This window comes from Myxine glutinosa, chromosome 3 (assembly GCF_964187855.1).
Source record: "Myxine glutinosa chromosome 3, kmMyxGlut1.1, whole genome shotgun sequence".
Classification (NCBI taxonomy): Eukaryota; Metazoa; Chordata; class Myxini; order Myxiniformes; family Myxinidae; genus Myxine; species Myxine glutinosa.
In genome coordinates this window covers 88449105-88468126 of record NC_136263.1, presented here as the reverse complement: position 1 = coordinate 88468126, position 19022 = coordinate 88449105, and the positions used below count along the sequence as shown (strand labels likewise).

The following is a 19022-nucleotide window of genomic DNA, read 5'->3' as shown; positions in this document are numbered from 1 at the left end:
ATTGGCTTGGCTCACCTGGAACCCACATAGGGACTACTCAAAGTCCAGTTCAGCCCACCTAACTGACAAAAACCCAAATGGGCCCCAGCCAGCTTTGCAAGATGGGATATGATGTCAAAGGGTGTCGTTCTTTTTGTCGAATGACATCGGCAGCCCAGATGAGACCCATGTGGAACCCAGTTAAAAAACACCCAGAACCCAAATCCACCTTAGCCCATACAAACCAGCTATTTCCCAGCTGGTCCCCAGCTGTACATGCTGGCTGGGCTGCAACTGAAGAAGGCTGCAAACACATTGGCACAAAGCAAGAGCAAGTAGCCTACTGTGCTCTACATCAGTGATGGAATGGATTCCAAAACAATCAGAATCACTTCAAGTTCTGTTGCAGAAGTTCCAAAGGCGCAATCAAACCAAGAGTAGGCCGATGCCAGCCAGCATCATTCTCCAGACTGTAGTTGCAGCATATCATGGTTGAGACAAAATAGTTGTATACAGTCCTGGCACTCCTACTTCTTGTGCACCATCGGTCAGCTATTGCAGAATAAGAAATGGATTCCTCATAGGGGATGAAGGAAAGCAAACCTCATTAATTTTGGTACATACGAATGCATGACATGCACAATGCACTCACCACTGCACAGAGAAGCATATCGCTCTCTGTGTATTGCATGACCGGATGTGACGCGGTAAGCAAATTCTTTGGACATGTGTTCGGAACACTGCTGCAGAAAGCCCAGATATTCCAATATCTTTCCAGTTTGGGAAACACACCAGTCTTGACAAAGGACCAAGAAGTGGCAGCTACCAAATTTGTTGGAACAATGTATGGGGATGCGGAAACGGAGTCACTGAACACTTTGAGGTGTGAGAAGGCTTGCAATAGCAAGAATTTTCGGCCAATAAGTTTCCCCCAACGGAAGACAGCTTCCATCAGGGCTGTCCATCAATTGATGATATGTAGAACACCAATGCATGAACTCCCTGATGCCACATCGCTTTGATATATGAAATGTCCACATGCATCTCTGCAGACACAAGCGCCGAACCAGTTACATAGTCTGTGATTGTCTAACCTGTGACTGTAGCACCTGTGACACAAATTGTCCATGTCAGATCCATTATAATCACCCATGCCAATCTGCCTGTGAATGTGCAGCTGTACTTATTGGAGACGTGGATGGCATAGAAAGAAGACTGTTGAGTGAATCCTTTCACATTGATTATATATTTGCAAACTTTGTGGAAAATGATTCTGATGATGAAAGCAAATTCTGCATTAGTAACCCAAAGGAATTAATGCGTGACTGGGAATTATGAGTTTCATGCATGTGCGTTTGAAGTGATTCACATGAGAGTTTAGGTGCATATGTAATGTTCATGTGCCTTCTTAGAACCATACTACTTTTGACACCAAACTGCCTTATTTAAACAGGATATTGGATGTAGAAAGACATTGGCTTGTAGCAAATAACAGTATCAGTGAATATCTAATGACGAATGATTTTGACAGTGCAATTAACTGAAATATGATGGGGGGAGGGGGGGGGGGGGTTTACAATTTCTTGCTTTGTGTTCCAGATACAGGCAATATATTGTACATCTACATGATAAAACAGGAGTGTCTGTCCTTCTGTCATTCGTCCGTCCCAAAACTACTCCCTCAGTTTTGCTGCCCCAGCAGGTGTCCTAAGGTAGGTGGGAGGTTTCAGAAATTTCTCAATACAATTATGATTTTTTGATCCATACGATGTTTCATATCTAACGTTTTTCGACGACAGATTCGTCTGTATGGGTTACATGTCAGAACGGATTTAAATATTTGTTTATCTCATGAGTGTTCGTAACATTGTATTTTGTTATATTAATGCTAGAGTATTAATTTGTGATTGTAGTTATGATGTTTGGAATGAAACTATAGTGATTAATACAATTATGAATTTGAGTTTCCACCCGTACGGAACTGCTCCCTTTCTGGATGTAATGTCAGTACGGCATTTATCTTTGTTCACTTCATGAGTGTTTGCTTCCGCATTGTTTGTTCGCTTTTGAATGCCTGAAGGTACAACACGTACCACAAAAAAAAACAAAAGAAAAATAGTCTTAATGAGAAGAAACTCAGAAAAGCAGAAATGGGACAAAGCAGAAATGGGACAAAGCAGAAATGGGATAATGCCAACAGGACACAAGAACAAGTAAAAAACACCGAATGGGACAGAAAAATGAGACAAACAATGCTGAGTTCAGAGAGGAAGAACAGACAAGAAACACTGCAGCTCACAAAGAAGCCAGACAAAGTTCAAGCTTCAGAGACAAAGAACAGACAAGAAACACTGAGAATCACAGAGAGGCCAGACAAAATTCAAGCTTCAGAGAAAAAGAACAGACAAGAAACACTGAGGACCACAGAGAGGCCAGACAAAGTTCATAGTTCAAGTTCAAACAAAGTTTCTACTGTTGTGCTTGTATGCTTTCCTCTCTCTCTCTCTCTCGTCTCCCACACCATTTATTGTATGCTGTATGTGTCTATGCATGTTTTCGTGCTTAATGTGTTAGCTCTTACATGAGCCTCGACTCTGTATACGAAACAAAAAAAGCTTCAGAGAAGAACAGACAAGAAACACTGAGGATGACAGAGGTAATTGACAACGCAATCATTATGGATGAAGCCCCCATGATCCACGAAGCGTACTTTGAAGCCCGAGACCAAACGAGCTTCCGCATTCTCTGGTTTGCTTTCGGCCTCCCGCCCATACTTACCATGGATACTGTACCTCGCTAGTACAAAGTAAAACATACAAGTATCCTTTGGAATCACTCAAAAATGTTGATTAGAAGCAGAATCAAGGAAAATATTGGCATCTCAGGACCTCCGTTGCACTCCATGGGGTCTTGTTCATAGCACTATGAACTCTAACGAAGGGTCAGCTTCTCACGGCGGTTGGCATACCTCAATCAACGTCCTGCTAATTTCATCCATTATACTTCAGGTCTTCCGACCCATCAACAACCAACCTTCTTACGTAACAATCTCCAGCAAGACTAAATAGCTCTTCATTCTGATACTGAGAAGGCAGCATACCCACTTCAAGTACTCAAAAACTCCCAAGGATAGGCAGGAAGAGTTAGGTAAAGTATCCCTCTATTTTGGCCTTCAACTCCTGCTGTTGGTCTCTACTTTTCTTTTGCCATGTTGCGTGCTGATCTGTTCTACATATGTTCTCGCTCTTCCACAAGCATTTTTTTTTTGCCACATCCAGGGATTCCTAAACACATTTTAAAGATATTTGGATTTTTCTGTTTGTCTTTTAGTTGCGACTTGAATTTGTTAGCAAAATAGAGGGGTGTTTATGTGTTCGATTTGCTCAATGTGTCGGGGTCATGGCAACCTGTGACAGGTAGTAGAATAGCAATTTGTACTCGTTATATCAGAGCCTCTGCAAAGTAATCAATAGGAAATGTAATTTTAAAATATATTCCCCATTACTCAACACCACAGATCTAATTGAAGTGACATTCAGCGATATTTTCCATGACGCTTTGGAGTGCTGGAAGCCATTTGCACAAATGTTATGAAAGCAATGTTGCTGAACATAAACATTTTAGTTTCACCCCTGGGAGCACAAATGTAATGAGTAGAATTGATTTGCAGGCAGTGGAACAGGAGTGAGAGATGAGAAAAACAAAGACAAAGAAAAGGATATGGAGAGGATGTTATGGGCTCAATGAGTGGAGGCCGTTTCTAAGATTAATTTGGAATAATAAGATTTTCTCTCTGAATAAAGTTCAATGTTGACTTTTAATTTTAGGGCTGACAGAATGCAATGGCCTAGAGGTAGCTGCACTTGTCTCTAATATGTATAGTCTGGGTTCGATTCTTCACCCAATGACAAACTGTCATCCCGGCGTTTCAGATGCCCAGGGTGATTCATCAATGTATGTGCCATCCCTCAGCTTGACGTTAAACTTGGCATCCCATCTGCCAGAATTAGTTGGTGGGCATGAAATATCCTACCCTGGGTCCATGGAAAACGAATAGGACAAATCCCATAGGAAATTGGGCCAGTGGGATCTATTGGTTTCAATAAGGAAAGTGAAATACTGGACCAGTAGAAAATACCAATAAAAAACGAAGTCAATGGGACCACCCAGCACATACAGCTGGGCCACAGCTGAGAAATATGTGGTTTGGATGGGCTAAGCTGGGCTTGGGTTCTGAGTGTTTTTTAACTCGGTTCCACATGGGTCTCATCTGGGCTGCCGATGTCATTCTACAACTAGAACGACCCTCTTTGACGTCATATCCCACCTTACAAAGCTGGCTGGGCCCCACATGGGTTTTCGTCGGTTATGTGGGCTGAACTGGACTTTCAACTGTGGCCTAAGTGGGCCCTAGGTGGGCCAAGCCAATGTTAGTTTCAGAAGTTTAAAAAAAAAATGGCTGCTTGCAGCCGACGTGGTATCTAGACCAGTTCAACAACAGTTTTTAATAGTGAGTTTGAAGTTGTCTTAAGTCTGGGATTCTTAATCTGGGGTATCCATACCCCTTGGGGTATGGGGACCAAAATCTGGTGGTATGGGCCTCGTAATAAATTATAACAATAAATTGTAATAAATTCAATGAAATATCAACTTTATAATATACCAAAGTATCCATATGTAAAACTAAGCTATTGAGATATTTTGAAGTCACACTGGAACCTAATGGGATTGGTCATCAGGCGCGAACTTGGCCCATTTTCTGGGTAATAAGTTACCAATTTTCATCCAAAAAATAGGCAATTAAAGTAAAAACACCCCTCAGAATGCACCACAGAGCACCTAGAAATCAAAAAAATTCTAGAGGGACATGCACCCAGCACCCCCTAGCTCTGCGCACCTTCGGTGCGCCTTGATCAGTCAACAGTCTGGCGGAGGGGGTATGGGGACATCATGGGCAATCCGCTGGGGGTCTTGACAGGGAAAAAGTCATTCCGTCATTCCGTTTGAGGAAACATTGTAGTTTCCAATCAGCGACCATGTTGCAGACCCAGATGTAGATCGATAATACTCGAATTGACAATTTTATGATACTTCGGATGGTGTTTCAATGTCGAGAGTTGAAATTAGATTTTTAGTAAATCTATACATACTATAAGAGAGATGTTTGTGTGTGTCGCCATTTTTCTCAGGGGTGGGTGAACAGATCTTATCTTTTTCAAACTTTCAGAGGTTCACAACCATGGTATTCTGGAAGCAGGAATACCACAGCAAGATGTTTCAAGACATTTCCAATGCCACAGGAACACCATTGAATTATTAAAGTATTTACTATTATTATCTTGTTGTGACAGATCCAAGTTAAGATGTTCTTTAAGATCACTTCAAGCAAAAGCCTCTCTAAAAATACACTCCATTCGATATTGCTACTGAAAGTAAAGCAGATGTGATGTTGCAGCTAATGCAGTATTGATTTACACCCCATTTACATTCACATGAGGCCCAGGAAAAATCCATGTATAACCCATGCAAATCCGATGTCCAGCCGATGTGGGGTAGCCCATGAAAAGCCCATGCACTGCCCACGTGGGCAACCCAGTTGGCCCCTGGGCAGAGCCTACTGACAAATCTAGCTGGGGCCTATGTGGGGGAACACACTGGGGACTCACAAGTTAGCCCACATAGGACTCATATGGGCCCCAGATGGACATGCTGGCTGGGGAGTGACACCATGGAATTTTTTGCCAAGCTAAGGAGACCTCTATTTACCTTCGTGAACTTAGCACCCTTTATGTGGTGACTTAGCCACATATTCCTCAACCCCTTCACGAGCTCTCTATCCAGCCGACATCCACACGTGACCGATCACCACAGATCATGGGTGAGCTGTCCTTCCTATCTGATCCAGTGATCAGTCATGTGATCTGTCACGGGTGTTAAGGGTGATCTGTCCTTCCTATCTGATCCAGTGAGGAAGAGACAAGGTAAGACGAAGGGACCCTCAAGAGGGTAATTAATGAGCTAGGTCACCCATGCACAGGGCATGGTACAATTCCCGCAATGCATGAGGAGTTCTCTCCAGCTGAGATCCACATTCCACACAATTCGTGAGTTCTCTCCAGCTGAGCTCCACATTCCACACAATGCGTGAGGAGTTCTCTCCAGCTGAGATCCACATTCCACACAATTCATGAGGAGTTCTCTCCAGCTGAGATCCACATTCCACACAATTCGTGGAGTTCTCTCCAGCTGAGATCCACATTCCACACAATGCGTGAGGAGTTCTCTCCAGCCGACATCCACATTCCACACAATGTGTGATGAGTTCTCTCCAGATCTCGTCAGAGACGGCTGTCATTTCTTCATTATGATGAGACTTTTATTCATGCTCTCCTCCTATGCTTTTGATTTCTTCCTTTGCTTTCCTGCCTTCCCAGACCCTTCTCTGGTTGTCAAAGGAACCATAACCATAGTGGTATCAAGTTTGATAAATAATTAAGTGGATATGCTCTAAAGTGCATCCTGATTTGAGGTTATGTTGGTTTTGTAGTGTGTGTGTCGATTTGTACAATTTTAATTATTAATATATTGTTTCGCAAACCTATGAGCCTCCCTTCTTGTTATGTCACCTTGGTGGAAAAGTCCTCCCCGAATAGTTAAAAACCATTGGTGAAGGTGCAAGTTAGGGAGGTCACATGACTGTTCACCTGGTTCAAATTCAGCCAATAATGCTGCTCAATTTTACTTGTGGTGAAAACTGTTGGTGAGGCCATGGTATATCAAAACCTGGTCATGCTACTGTAAGCAAACCACCTTAAATAATAATTATACAACAGGCATCACACTTCTAAACAGCGGAATATTATCTAAACCATTTCGGTTGATACAATTTTGGTCGGGAGGCAAATGCGATTTCCAATTTTGGGTCGTGAACAAAAAAAAAAAGTTTGGAAACCATTGATCGAAAGTGTTCGGTTAAAAAGGTCACTTTTGGAAACATTCAATATTGAGGCGATTTGCCGAATGTGCACCACCAAGTGGCAAACTATGAAATAATTTGACAACGTGCAGTGAGGTAACCATTCAACATGCATTTAAAAACCAGCCACAGGCGATCAGAAGTAAACATGTAAATGTAATGGGTAAACCAATAACAAACCAAAAAGAAAAGAAAAATAAATAAATCAGAAAACAGAAAAATTATGTGAAAACAATGAGTTGGTAAAACAATGCTTTACAGATGCCTTTACTCCTACCAATCCTGTGCTGTATTGCTTCATTAATCAATGAAATAGCAGGAATTGACAAAAATAGAGTCTGCACTTGTACTGTAAACAGATTCTTAATGATTCACCCTGCAATGGTTTGTGAAAAATTCTACTTCAGCACTCGACGAGTTATGGTTCTTCATGGCAATCATACGAGTAAGTTCACATTACGGAAGATTGTTGTTTGCACTTTTCAATAAATAAACACGTGGTTTTACATGTACAATTAGGATGGTGTCGAAAGTAATAATCATGTTTCAACCTCACAGTAATTCCAGGTGTGAACGTACTGCGAATACATTCTCAGCTTTGACAATATTTACTAGCAATGGCTATTAAAATTTGTATTACCGAAGATGGAAGGTGCAGGGAAGGAAGAAAAAAAAAAAGCTATTTGGTAGACTGGGACGTTTCGGTAGCAAAATAAAAGTATATATTTGACACAGTGCCAGAAATAACATATGATGCATTTTGCTTCAAACCAAATGACGCTTTAAAAGTGCAAAGGCACATGGTGAGTCTCAAAGATAATTTCATGCAAGTGAAATTCAAAATACCCCAAGACACACAACTGCACAGTTTGATATCATACATGTGACATTTTGCTTTCTTTAAAGTTATGCAATCTCAATTCAAGCAAGTCAGGCACAGCACGTCATCACAAACTAGTGTCAGTTAGGCACATTAATAAATCAGAAAAATCTGTCCAAGGGGAATGAGATTCTTGAAACATCAAAATCCAAATATTTAAAAGAAGCCATACTATTCCCAATTGTGATACAATTGCAGGTGACAGCAAAACACCAAGTAGATTGAAATAGAGCATATTCATCCATACCTTCCAAATAATTTGAGGAACATCCCTGAAAATAATCCAGAGTAAGACACATTGCAAAAGGTGGCAAAGTACTGGAATACAAGAAATTGGTGGTGATACAAGATGGGCAAGGGGCCATCAACGTATTATATACACAAATACCATTTTCCCTCCATTCCAATTACCTATATCTCTACTACAATCAAACTTCCTTTACTCTACCCTCTTTAACCATCCATTTAATTCCATGATCCTCGACGAACAAATTATTTTAAAACCCAAACCCTCCCCCCTTTTTTGTGCATATAATAGGTGGATTTTATCCACGAGGAAAAGGAAAAATCTATTTTGAGAATCGGAATCTGTTGACTTCAGGCCTTCATGAGGGCATGCACAATGGCACGCGCGTTGAGGTTGCGTAGGTCATGGTAGGTTTGTCCAGTGCCCACAAAAACAATGGGCTGTCCAGTGATGTATGTCATCGAGACAGCTGCTCCCACCTACATTGAGCACATAACACAGATATTGTAATCATTCAAACTACAAATACCTATAATTAACATAATTGTTTTTCAATTAATCATCATCACTGTTGCACCATCAACAGTCTCCACTGTCAATATTAGCAAATCACATCTTCATGGATCGTCAGTGGAGTATATTATCCTGTGCCCTTTTTTTTGTAAATTATTTTCCATCCTGCCCGTTTTTGTCTCATTTCCTCCAATGGCTCGATTTTGTGCATAAAAAAAGAAAGACGGGATGTTTTACTCCAATCTCTTGTACCACTCGCCAATGTGCACTCGTGGTTTTGCTCAGCCTTGCGTAATAAATAGATACAAAGGTGCGCATTGAGGGTACATACCCTAATTGGCATCGCGAAACCACCAAAAAGGTAACGAGTTTGTAAAAGAGCGAGAACCCTGCTGGGTTTTCCTGGTTTGCTTGCCGGATTTGCCGGCGTAATAAATAGATACAAAGGTGCGCATTGAGGGTACATACCCTAATTGGCATCGCGAAAACCACCGAAAAGGTAACGAGTTTGTAAAAGAGCGAGAACCCTGCCTTACAAACACAGAAGCAGGGTACATTGATAAACATAAGGACCTTCATCACTTTAGTAATGCATCAAAGCTACCTGTGCAGCATTCTCCAAAATTTCACAAGACATCGTTATGAAGCACATGCTGCTTTAACCGTGCTAATGTTTGAGTGTGAGTTTCAAGTTTGGGTGTGCTGTCCCAATACTTTTGGCAATATAGTGTACTGCCTGACAGCCTCAATTAACCAGCAAAAGAGGAGACAAAGCATTATTTTTAATTTTGTTCAAAATCGTGATGAGGACAAAATAATCAAACAAACCTTGTCATCAATTGTGTCGAACTTGGTAAGCACAATTCCATCAATCAGCATGGGTTTCTGTAGTTGGGAATGATCAGCCAAAGTCTTGTTGAACTTCACCTGTACAAAGAGCACCAGCACAACCAAAGGAAATAAAAACTGCGACCACAAGTCATAATTCCAATACTTTGCCAATTTCCATAAAATATTAACCAAAATAAAATATAATCTATACTTATAAGAAAGAATACGCACCTCGACCATCAACGTCACTAAAGTTTGTGATGATGCAACAGTTTAGTAGAGAAATAAGCAGAGGTGGGCGGTCCGCTTCGAAAGTCCGCTTATCCGCTTATCCGCTGCAGCGGACTAACGTTTTCGAAGCGGATAAGCGAATCGGAACAACCCCCGGAAACCGAAGCGGATAAGCGTAAGCGGACTACCGAAAAATTAAAGCGCATCGCGATTCGCCAAATCAGCTGTTAGCCTGAGCCGTTACTCTAGAATTGTGAATATTTATTTAAGTGAATAATAAGTGAAACCCTAACAACTCGGCTCTTGCGACATAACGCATTATATCATAACGTTATGTTCACGTCATGGTTTACGACATGGTTGTAACATAACGCATTACATCATGACGTTATGTTCACGTCATGGTTTACGGCATGTTCACGACACCATGACGAATAAACGGCAGTCCGTTGGCCCGCCATCTTGTTGACTTGTTTGTGTCTGAATAACCAAACGTTACAGCTCTCGCCCAATCTCTTCCCGCTCGAGTTCCGTGATGCTTGGGTAACTCTGTTTCTCAGGCATAACACGCCGCTCCCGAGCTCTGCCTCGGTCGAGCGCGTGTTCAGCTACGGGTCGGACATCCTCAGGCCTAAGAGGTCGGCCCTGGCTGCACCGAACTTCGAGGCCCTCGTCTTCATGAAGGGCAACCTCCAAATCCTCAAGAAGGCCCACGAGGTGGAGGAGGAAGACGAGGACTAGTCAACAGACTGCTAGTGCTAGTCTGTTGACTAGTAGACTCTCTTGTCAAAGAAAGGACGGGCAAATTGATTTTTCTTTAATGTAACTTGCATATATTAAAATTATATTTAAATTAACTGTAGAGTAGAGTAGAGTCGAGTGGAAAACTTTATTTCAATAAATTTTGAATAAATTTTATTTAAATAAAAATGTATATTTTTGATCTTAAAAGCTTTGTTTGTCTTTGTAGTAGTTAGAAATGGCTATTTAGGCTTAAAAAGCATTAAATTCCCTTTAGAAACGTCAAAAATCGCTTTAAAAACGTCGAAGCGCTTTAAAAAAATCGAATCGAAGCGGATAAGCGGATAAGCGGTAAGCGGACTAAGATTTTCGGCCGCTGAAGCGGATAAGCGAATCGGACTACACGGGCTGGCGGAGCGGATAAGCGGTAAGCGGACTTAAAATTTTCCGAATCGCGCCCACCTATGGAAATAAGCGTAAACAATATTTTGAAATAGTCTTTCTTTTTCATAAATCATAGAAGCTAACAAAGTGAAGTTCATGAATTTATCTCAGCTGTTCAAAGGTTCAAATATAAAGCATCTCAAAATGAAAAGTCCGTACATGTCCACTTTGTATGCAAATTAAACTTGATGAAAACGACAGTTAAAAAATTTGTTCATTTTATTAATGTGTTCTCCGTATTATTATAATAATGGTCTATTGAAGATATCATATTGTATTGTATCATATTGTATTACCCTAACCGCCCTTTCACATTTTGACCCAATTTTTTTTTTCCTCCATATTCTCATAATAAACGTTTGTTGAAAATTTGATGAAAAAAGAACCACCTTTAGAGGCCATTTTTCCCCGCAGAGCAGGGGTTGGCCTTTTTCGGGCACCGTGGCCCCCTTTTTGAAACAATGTTTTATGGCCGGATGCCCTTCCTGCCGCCAACCCTGTTAGTCGCCTCTTGCTACACACAGGGAATTACCAGTGAACTGGTACTTAATTTGCCGACCTCGGAAGGATGACGGGCTGAGTCAACCCCTGGTGTTAATTCAGCAATCGACCGGATTTCAAACCCAGGATCCTAGGATCCCAAGCCGGCACCCTTACCGCCAAGCCAGCACCGGGCTCAAAATTTGATGACAAAAGCTCAAATGGTAAAAGTTATGGCCTGGACAGACAACAACAACAACAACAACATGCATTTTAAGGCCATTTTCCCTGCAAGAGCGGGGGTTAGCCTTGCGGTCCCCATGACAATCTTCTCCATTTTGCCCTATTTTCTGCATCTCTCCTTGTTAACCCCCTTGCCCACTGTCTTCTTCCACCGTCTTTAGCCAAGACTTTCTCGGTCTTCCCCGTCCTCTACTTCCTTCTACATTTATTTCCATCACTCTTCTCAACCAGTCACTTTCATCCTTCCTCAACACATGACCAAACCATCTCAACCTGTTCCTCTTCGCAGCATCAATCACAGGCTCTATTCCCATCATCTTTCGCAATTCATCATTTGTCTTCCTCTCTCTCAGCGACACTCCGCACATCCACCGAACCATTCGCATTTCCACCCTTTCCAGCCTTCGTTGCTGCTCTACATTCATGACCCATGTCTCGCTCCCATAAATCATAACACTTCTCACACATGCAGCATACACCTTTCCCTTCAGCTTCAACGACACTCCCCTCCTCATCAGCACGCCACTCAGTTCCCGAAACTTCTTCCATGCACATCTCACTCGAGCAACCGTTGCCGAGTCTGATCCACCTTCTCCATTCAGCATGTCTCCGAGACAGCAAAATGTTTTCACACCTTCCAGCTTCACGCCGTCTCCAAGATCCAACTCAACATTTCCTCCATCTGCAGCTCCCTCTGTGCACACCTTACATTTGAATGTAGCTGCCACACTGGTTAATGACCCTCTCAGACCACTACATTTTTGATGAACCCACTCAGCGCACATTGTACATTGAATGGAGTTCACTCCGACACCCTTCCTGCACACAGCACATGGCCACTTCCCAGTTCTTTCCACCTCACCACATGCTTTACCACTTGCCATCACCTTTGTCTTTCCTATATTCACCTTCAGACCTTTTGTCTCCATACTTTCCTTCCACTTGTTCATCTTTTCCTTCAGTCCATCCATACTTTCCGCAATCAACACCAGATCATCTGCATTCAACAACTCCCACGGTAAACCCTCCTTTACGGTCTGAGCCAGCACCTCCATCACAGCTACAAATAGTAGTGGACTTAGTACCGACCCCTGATGCACTCCCACCTTCACCGCAAACTCACCACTGTTCCCGTCCTTCGTCCTTACAGCTGTGCGCGCTCTATTGTACATTGCCATCACAACTCTGATCAACCATTCCTCCACTTCTAACCTCCTCAATGCCCATGTCAATACTTCGCGTGGAACCCTATCGAATGCTTTCTCCAGATCAACAAACCCAAGAAACAACTTCTTCCTCCTCTCCATGTACTCCTCCTGCAACTGCCTCACAATAAAGAGTGCGTCTGTCGTTCCTCTTCCTGGCATGAATCCAAACTGCATTTCGTCGATCTTCACCTTCTTCCTTATCCTCCTCTCCAACACCCTTTCCAATACCTTCATTCCATGCTCCAATAACTTTATCGCTCGGTACGAGCCACACTCCAGAGGGTCACCTTTCCCCTTGTATAGAGGGACAAGGGTACTCAGTTCCCAATCCACTGGAATGCGGCCTTCTTTCACCACCAGATTACAGATCTGTCATTCTCTTCACACCCCAACTTCCTGCTGCCTTCAACATATCTCCCACAACTCCCGTCGGCCCTCCCTATTTTCTACTCTTCATTGCTTTTATCGCTTCCTCAACCACTTTCTCAGTTATCTTCTCTGCCGGTCCTAAAACTGGGTTACTCTCTATGTTGCCATCCCATTCATTCTCTGTATTCAACAGCATTTCCATATATCTTTTCCATCTTCCTTTAATTCCATCTGGGTCCACAACGATTTGTCCCACTTCATCCTTCAAGCAACTCACCCCCATCACATCACACCTGGGCAGACACAGACACACAAACGATTGCAAGCCCCCATCTCCTGCTGCACATGGGGACGGGCTAATATCCGGTTGGAGGCAATCATGGCCGATGCAACTCATTTATAACGATTCCCCGAAAAGTGGTATCTCATTATAGATAGTTCCGTCAAGTTGTGGCTGACTTCTGGCGACATTCATGATAAGATTCCTCCATACATCCCTGTCCTGCACTGCTTCCTGAAGCTCCATCCATCAGAAACATACAGCCTGCATCTTCTTATATACCAGGCATGGTTGACTTCTCCAGACTTTTGTTTTCTGCACATATGATTCGTGGAATCTTAAACTGTATATTAAAGATGAAGTAGAATTGGGAAAGTTACCATTAGAAAACATGGTCATGTCTGTTTCGTTACTGGAATAAGGTTTATATCTACATTTTCTGTTTTATTATTTATTTCCAAAGCTTTAGCTTCAGGTGATGCCCATTAGTCAAATAATTACTCCCCCGCATCAACCCTCTCCTTACACTAAGCCCTGCAAGGGAGCATAGCGGATTTGAACCTGTTCTTCTCATCGGTCCAGATGTGAACAGAAAGGAGGTCAAACCCATTCCTGCTTGTAAACTTGACAAATTGAGTTTGACACTTTTAACAGCTTTGTTCAATTTAAAGTTTCTGAGAACACATTTTCAAAAGATGCAAACAAAAAGGTCAATGTCAGGCGAACACTTATTTAACAATTTCGCCTTATCAAAACACATGCCACTTTTTATGCACAAGCACTTGAAGCAGGAAACAAGAGATCAAGTGCATATGAAGTGACCACAGAAGGATACTTATGTTATTAATTGAAAAAAAATCAGCATTTCCTGGAAATGCAAAGAATAATTCAGTCTAAGAGCTTTCAGATGCAGTTGTAAGGGGTGTCAGGTGGGGAAATAAAGATTGAGTGAATGGCAGAATTCAAACAAAGTAAAATAGGGTGTGGGTTCACCAGCTGATCCACAGCTTCGTTGCCAACAAGTGCTTCTCCAACAAACAACACCAGGTCAGGCATGTTGACGGCAATCAGCTTGGCCAATGCAGCCATAAGTGGCCCGTTATCTTGCATCCTGCCAGCAGTGTCCACCAGCACTACATCCAGACCCTGTTCACGTGCTGCACACAATAATAAAGGAAAATTTTTTCATGTCTCATATTGAAAGACACACCGTCAGCAGAGTTGTTTGCAGAAGCTAGTGCACGACCGCCTCTGACGGTCAAAAGCTCATGAGGGAGCTGAAACATGCATTCAAACCACATCAAGAGACATCAACCTACTCTTCCACATGAACTATATGAGCACAAGGAAATGCAAAAATCAACAAAGTCGACGGATTTGAGTCTGGGATCTCAGCATCATGTACCATGTGATGAATAGGTTAATGTTAATCAGTGTAAAAAGCCATTAACATTATTTATATTATGTACATGAATCAGGAGGCTCTGTTAGTTGTTTGTTGGGTATGCAAAAATTGAGACATGCATCTTTCATCTGTTCTATTTATCTTCTATCTTCTTCTTCTTCTCTTCTTTATCCCAATTTATGAACAACTGTTTGTTCGGTTGTGCCTCATGGACAGCCGAAAGAAGTGACTTAGAGAGGGAAGATGGGGTCAATGGGGGGTAACTTTTCACGACAAAAAACATGGGTGCATCAGATTTAGACTAGGGGCGTGTCCAAGGGGCGTGGCAGTCTCTGACTATAAAAAGCCCACGACAAATAAACAGAATATCAAAACTAAATTGCGTGATTGACTATTTTCCAGGCAACGCCGGCTAACTCTGCTAGTTCCTTCTCGAAAATCACTTTTCCCTTCTTCCTGTCAGCCCAGGCAAACCAACGCTTTGGTTTCTTTATTTCAACTTTATTTAGCCACCTCAACACCACACTGTTCCTTTATGCACATCCAAATATATTGTGGAAATGACACCTCAGGGGTAACATTGCAGAGCATAGTTAAGTTATCCCCATAGTAAAGGTAATAGAGTAGGCATGAGGTAATTAATCATGACATTAGATATGCATCAATTATGTCCAAACAGATGATGTACACCCTCCCCCTCATGTGTGTTTGAAAACTGCCAGCACTTCAATCCTTTATTTGAGGTCATAGCCTCTGTAATCTGTCTTTTATGCCTTTTTGCCACTTGGGTAGGCCGTGAAGCAGCAGTTTAGGCAGAAGTGCCTCCATCCAGAGCCATAGCCGCTGCCCAGATCATTGGGGTGAAAGGTCAGGGAAGGGTCATCCCAACCACAGACTGTGCTTCGGCAGAATGGTGAAAGAGCGGGAAGGGGCACTGCGAGTCACTGCATAAGGTGGGTGCCAAAGGCTATAAAGTCAGTTACGCCGGGCAGAAGCCAGGAGATACCCAGGCGCCAAGGTACCGAAGACTGCGTCAGTTGGATAGTGGGTAAGGGGTTTTGTTGGCTGCACATTTATTGTTATTCATTATTTGTCGAATTCCTGTTCCCCATGTGCCATTGAATATTAAATATACCGAGTCTCAGGGTGAATTTGAGCCGCAGTGATAGATATTGCAATTGGGTAAAGTCTGTTAAAGGAATGATTAGTTATGGGCGATCAGCAACATAACAAGACCAAGCCGAGCCCCTCACTGGCTCCGTTTGACCGGTAATTAGTGATCAGGCGTGTGGCACTGACAGCGCAACGCGTTGCCTTCCTCAGCTGCCCCATTGGCACGGTACGATAATGGACATGTGATTCGGCTCAGGGCCAATGAGTCAGTCAGCCTGTGAGGCCGTTGCCGACGCGGACTGCCACGACTCGCACCAAACAACACTAACCCTCACAACTCGCTACAACAATATGGATATCCCCTTACTACATTCAGATTTCTACAAATGACAATAAAACTTCAATTCAAGACCAAGATGGAAGAAATAACATCAAACGAATTTCATTTTCGAGCAACCTTGTACCATCACTTTCTGAAGACCCACCAAAGTTGATGGCTTCCAAGGCGATACCAGCAGCATCTTTTCCATAACCACGCTCATACAGGTACACCATGTTGCGGCCACCATGTTGCTCTGGGGGGTGCAGTGCACTGAGGCGTCGTGTGTGTGTGCGCAGCTGCTCCACTGCGCCGGCACGGAAAGTGTCACAAGCTGCCACCAGCACGCTAAAATCATTCTCCATCAACCAAAAACAGATCTGTAACCATCAGGGCAGGAATTACCCAGAGAGCACCACAAATAACAAATCTCACTTCTACTCTTCCTACAATTTCAAAATACTGTCGATTCAAAATAAAAATGAAAGGGCCGAATTTACGAAAGGTTCTTTGTGAGCATCTTGCTAACACATGCCTAACACTTAAAGTCTTAAACGATGACAAAAACAATGTTTTATGTGCATGTCTAATCGCCCGTCGAGATAGCATTTTCTGGAGGGAGATAAACAGTTGATCAGTTGTGCATGTCTAAACAGCCAATTAGCCTGTAAAACACCACACATATCTCCAACATCCAATCAAAATGATGCACTTGCATAAAATTGCAGAACCACGGACAATTGTTGGAGGGGGGAATTCAGTGCATTGCTTCTCATCGTAGGTTGATCCAGAAGCCAACAAAATGAGTCCCTTGATAGTCTGTAACTCTGGACAAATTTGATATTGTCATACTTCTCCATGGGATTGCATCTGTCCTCAAAGTTCTCAATGTACGCTGGCAAATTGCCCTATTGTACACCGCTCCTTTCCTATTCCATCACCTGGCGCTGAATGATGTCATCACCGGGCACCGAAGGGGGCCCGGCTATGCCGTGCGCCGAAAGGGAGTACTCAGTTTTCACTCCGGTTTCATTCTTTCTTTCTTGTTCGTTTGTCCGGGCGATATCTCAGCCATCCTTTGAGCTACGAAGCTGAAATTTTGGCACAATAGTGAGCAAGTTCTTTGGCAAAAACAGCATTTTTTTGTTTTTTGATGAATCAATTAATTGATTAGTTAATTATTATCGATTAATTAAGTTCTTATTTATTTCCTTTCTCGTCTGGGCATTATCTCAGGCACCATTCGAGCTCAGAAGCTGATATTTGGACACGACCATGACCAAGTGATTTGGCTGTAAAGAGTATTTTTGATTTATTGATGAATCAATTAATCGATCAATTATTTATTGATGAATCTATTAATCAATTAATTCTTTAATTTTTTCGATTAATGACTTATTTAATTAATTTTCAAAAAGTTACAGCTTCGGATGAAACTGGTGGTCGAGGTATGCTATTAGCCAATTGATCAAGAAATTATTTTACGATTATTTATTCATTTTAATTATGCAAATAAAAACAATTATTGTACATTTCTCCCTCCCAATACAGTCTCTATGTGCTGCATGGCGGTATCGCTGGGCGCCGAAGGCACCACGGCAATGCTGCGCTGGAGGATATTTATTATTTGGCATGGAGGCGGTGTACTTTTAATGTATCTGTACTTGTTCCTATCTTCTTCTGTCTCTTTAGCAAATTCACGCACTCCTAACGCATCCATATTCACTGTCTCACGTAAACTATCAATTATAAGCCATGCAATGCTTGCTTCAAAGCCATAAACATGCCCTCGCTGGTGTCTAAATGTTTGTTATTTAAACGCTTGTGATTAGGTTTTGATTGCGCATTGGATAATCACTCTTCAGTGATTGGCGACTAACTTTGAACAGGTGATCATCACACGATTTGCGATTCTACACAATTAAATTAAATGCCTTTTGTAAAGTCGGCCCTAAATGGCTACAGAAATAAAGTAAAGATAAAGCTTCACCCGAAATTTATGGATGATGCACTGCATCATTAGTGCCATGCTTACCAACATTTTTTTTTTTGTTCAACAATGCCAGAGCAGCGTGTAAAGTGTAAAACCAGGTGATCAAAAATAATTTTCCAACTGTATGCGTGAGTTCTTTGTAAGATCTGGTACTGTCGTATCTTTAAAAAGGAAAATACATGTACGCGTTGTTAAATTTGTGCTTCTCCGTTGTAACACAAAATCATGTCCATTGGGCAAAATAAGTTAATTACACATTTCTTAAGAAATGGCATACATTCCTTAAAGAAAGACTCCAGCTGCCAATTTTTTTTTTTAGTTAAATGCTTCTACATAATCTTTGATCAGTACATAACATCATCTAAAAAAAAAAAAAAAAAATCAACTCGCGAAGTCGTTTCCTTGTAATCCGACCTTAAATGCACCAATAATAATAGACCATCAACGAAAACGCTTCTGCAAATCTTAGACCACATGCCCGTGCACAGTATGACGTCACACGAGGTGATCGGGGAAGCCGGAAATACTTTACAAATGGTTTACAATACAATACAATAGTGTGGAATGTTTCTATTCCAGTTACAGTCATGTGAAAAAGTAAGTCCACCCCATGTAAAGTTTTGACTTTTTCAACATATTTCAACATACAGCTATTTGATCTTCATTTCAACAATATTGATAGATAAAGATGACATAATATAACAAATATCATGAAACATTTAAATTTTGTAGTCCATTGTATAATTTAAATAAACACAAATGCAAATTTC

The 19022-nt window shown here is 41.9% G+C and overlaps 1 protein-coding gene across 2 annotated transcripts in view; it reads right to left on the bottom strand.

Moving 5' to 3' along the window:
- Nucleotides 1-7093: 7093 nt before the first annotated feature.
- The window catches only part of SRPRA (SRP receptor subunit alpha), a 69596-nt gene continuing 57667 nt past the window's right edge, over nt 7094-19022 (bottom strand). For both annotated transcript variants that reach the window (XM_068110535.2, XM_068110536.2), the window contains 4 exons: nt 16426-16639; nt 14416-14579; nt 9424-9522; nt 7094-8561 (listed from right to left, as the gene is read on the bottom strand). In XM_068110535.2, coding sequence (XP_067966636.1) covers nt 8433-8561; nt 9424-9522; nt 14416-14579; nt 16426-16639 — 606 coding nt within the window. In that variant the 3' untranslated portion in view covers nt 7094-8432. The remainder of the gene's footprint in view (nt 8562-9423; nt 9523-14415; nt 14580-16425; nt 16640-19022) is intronic.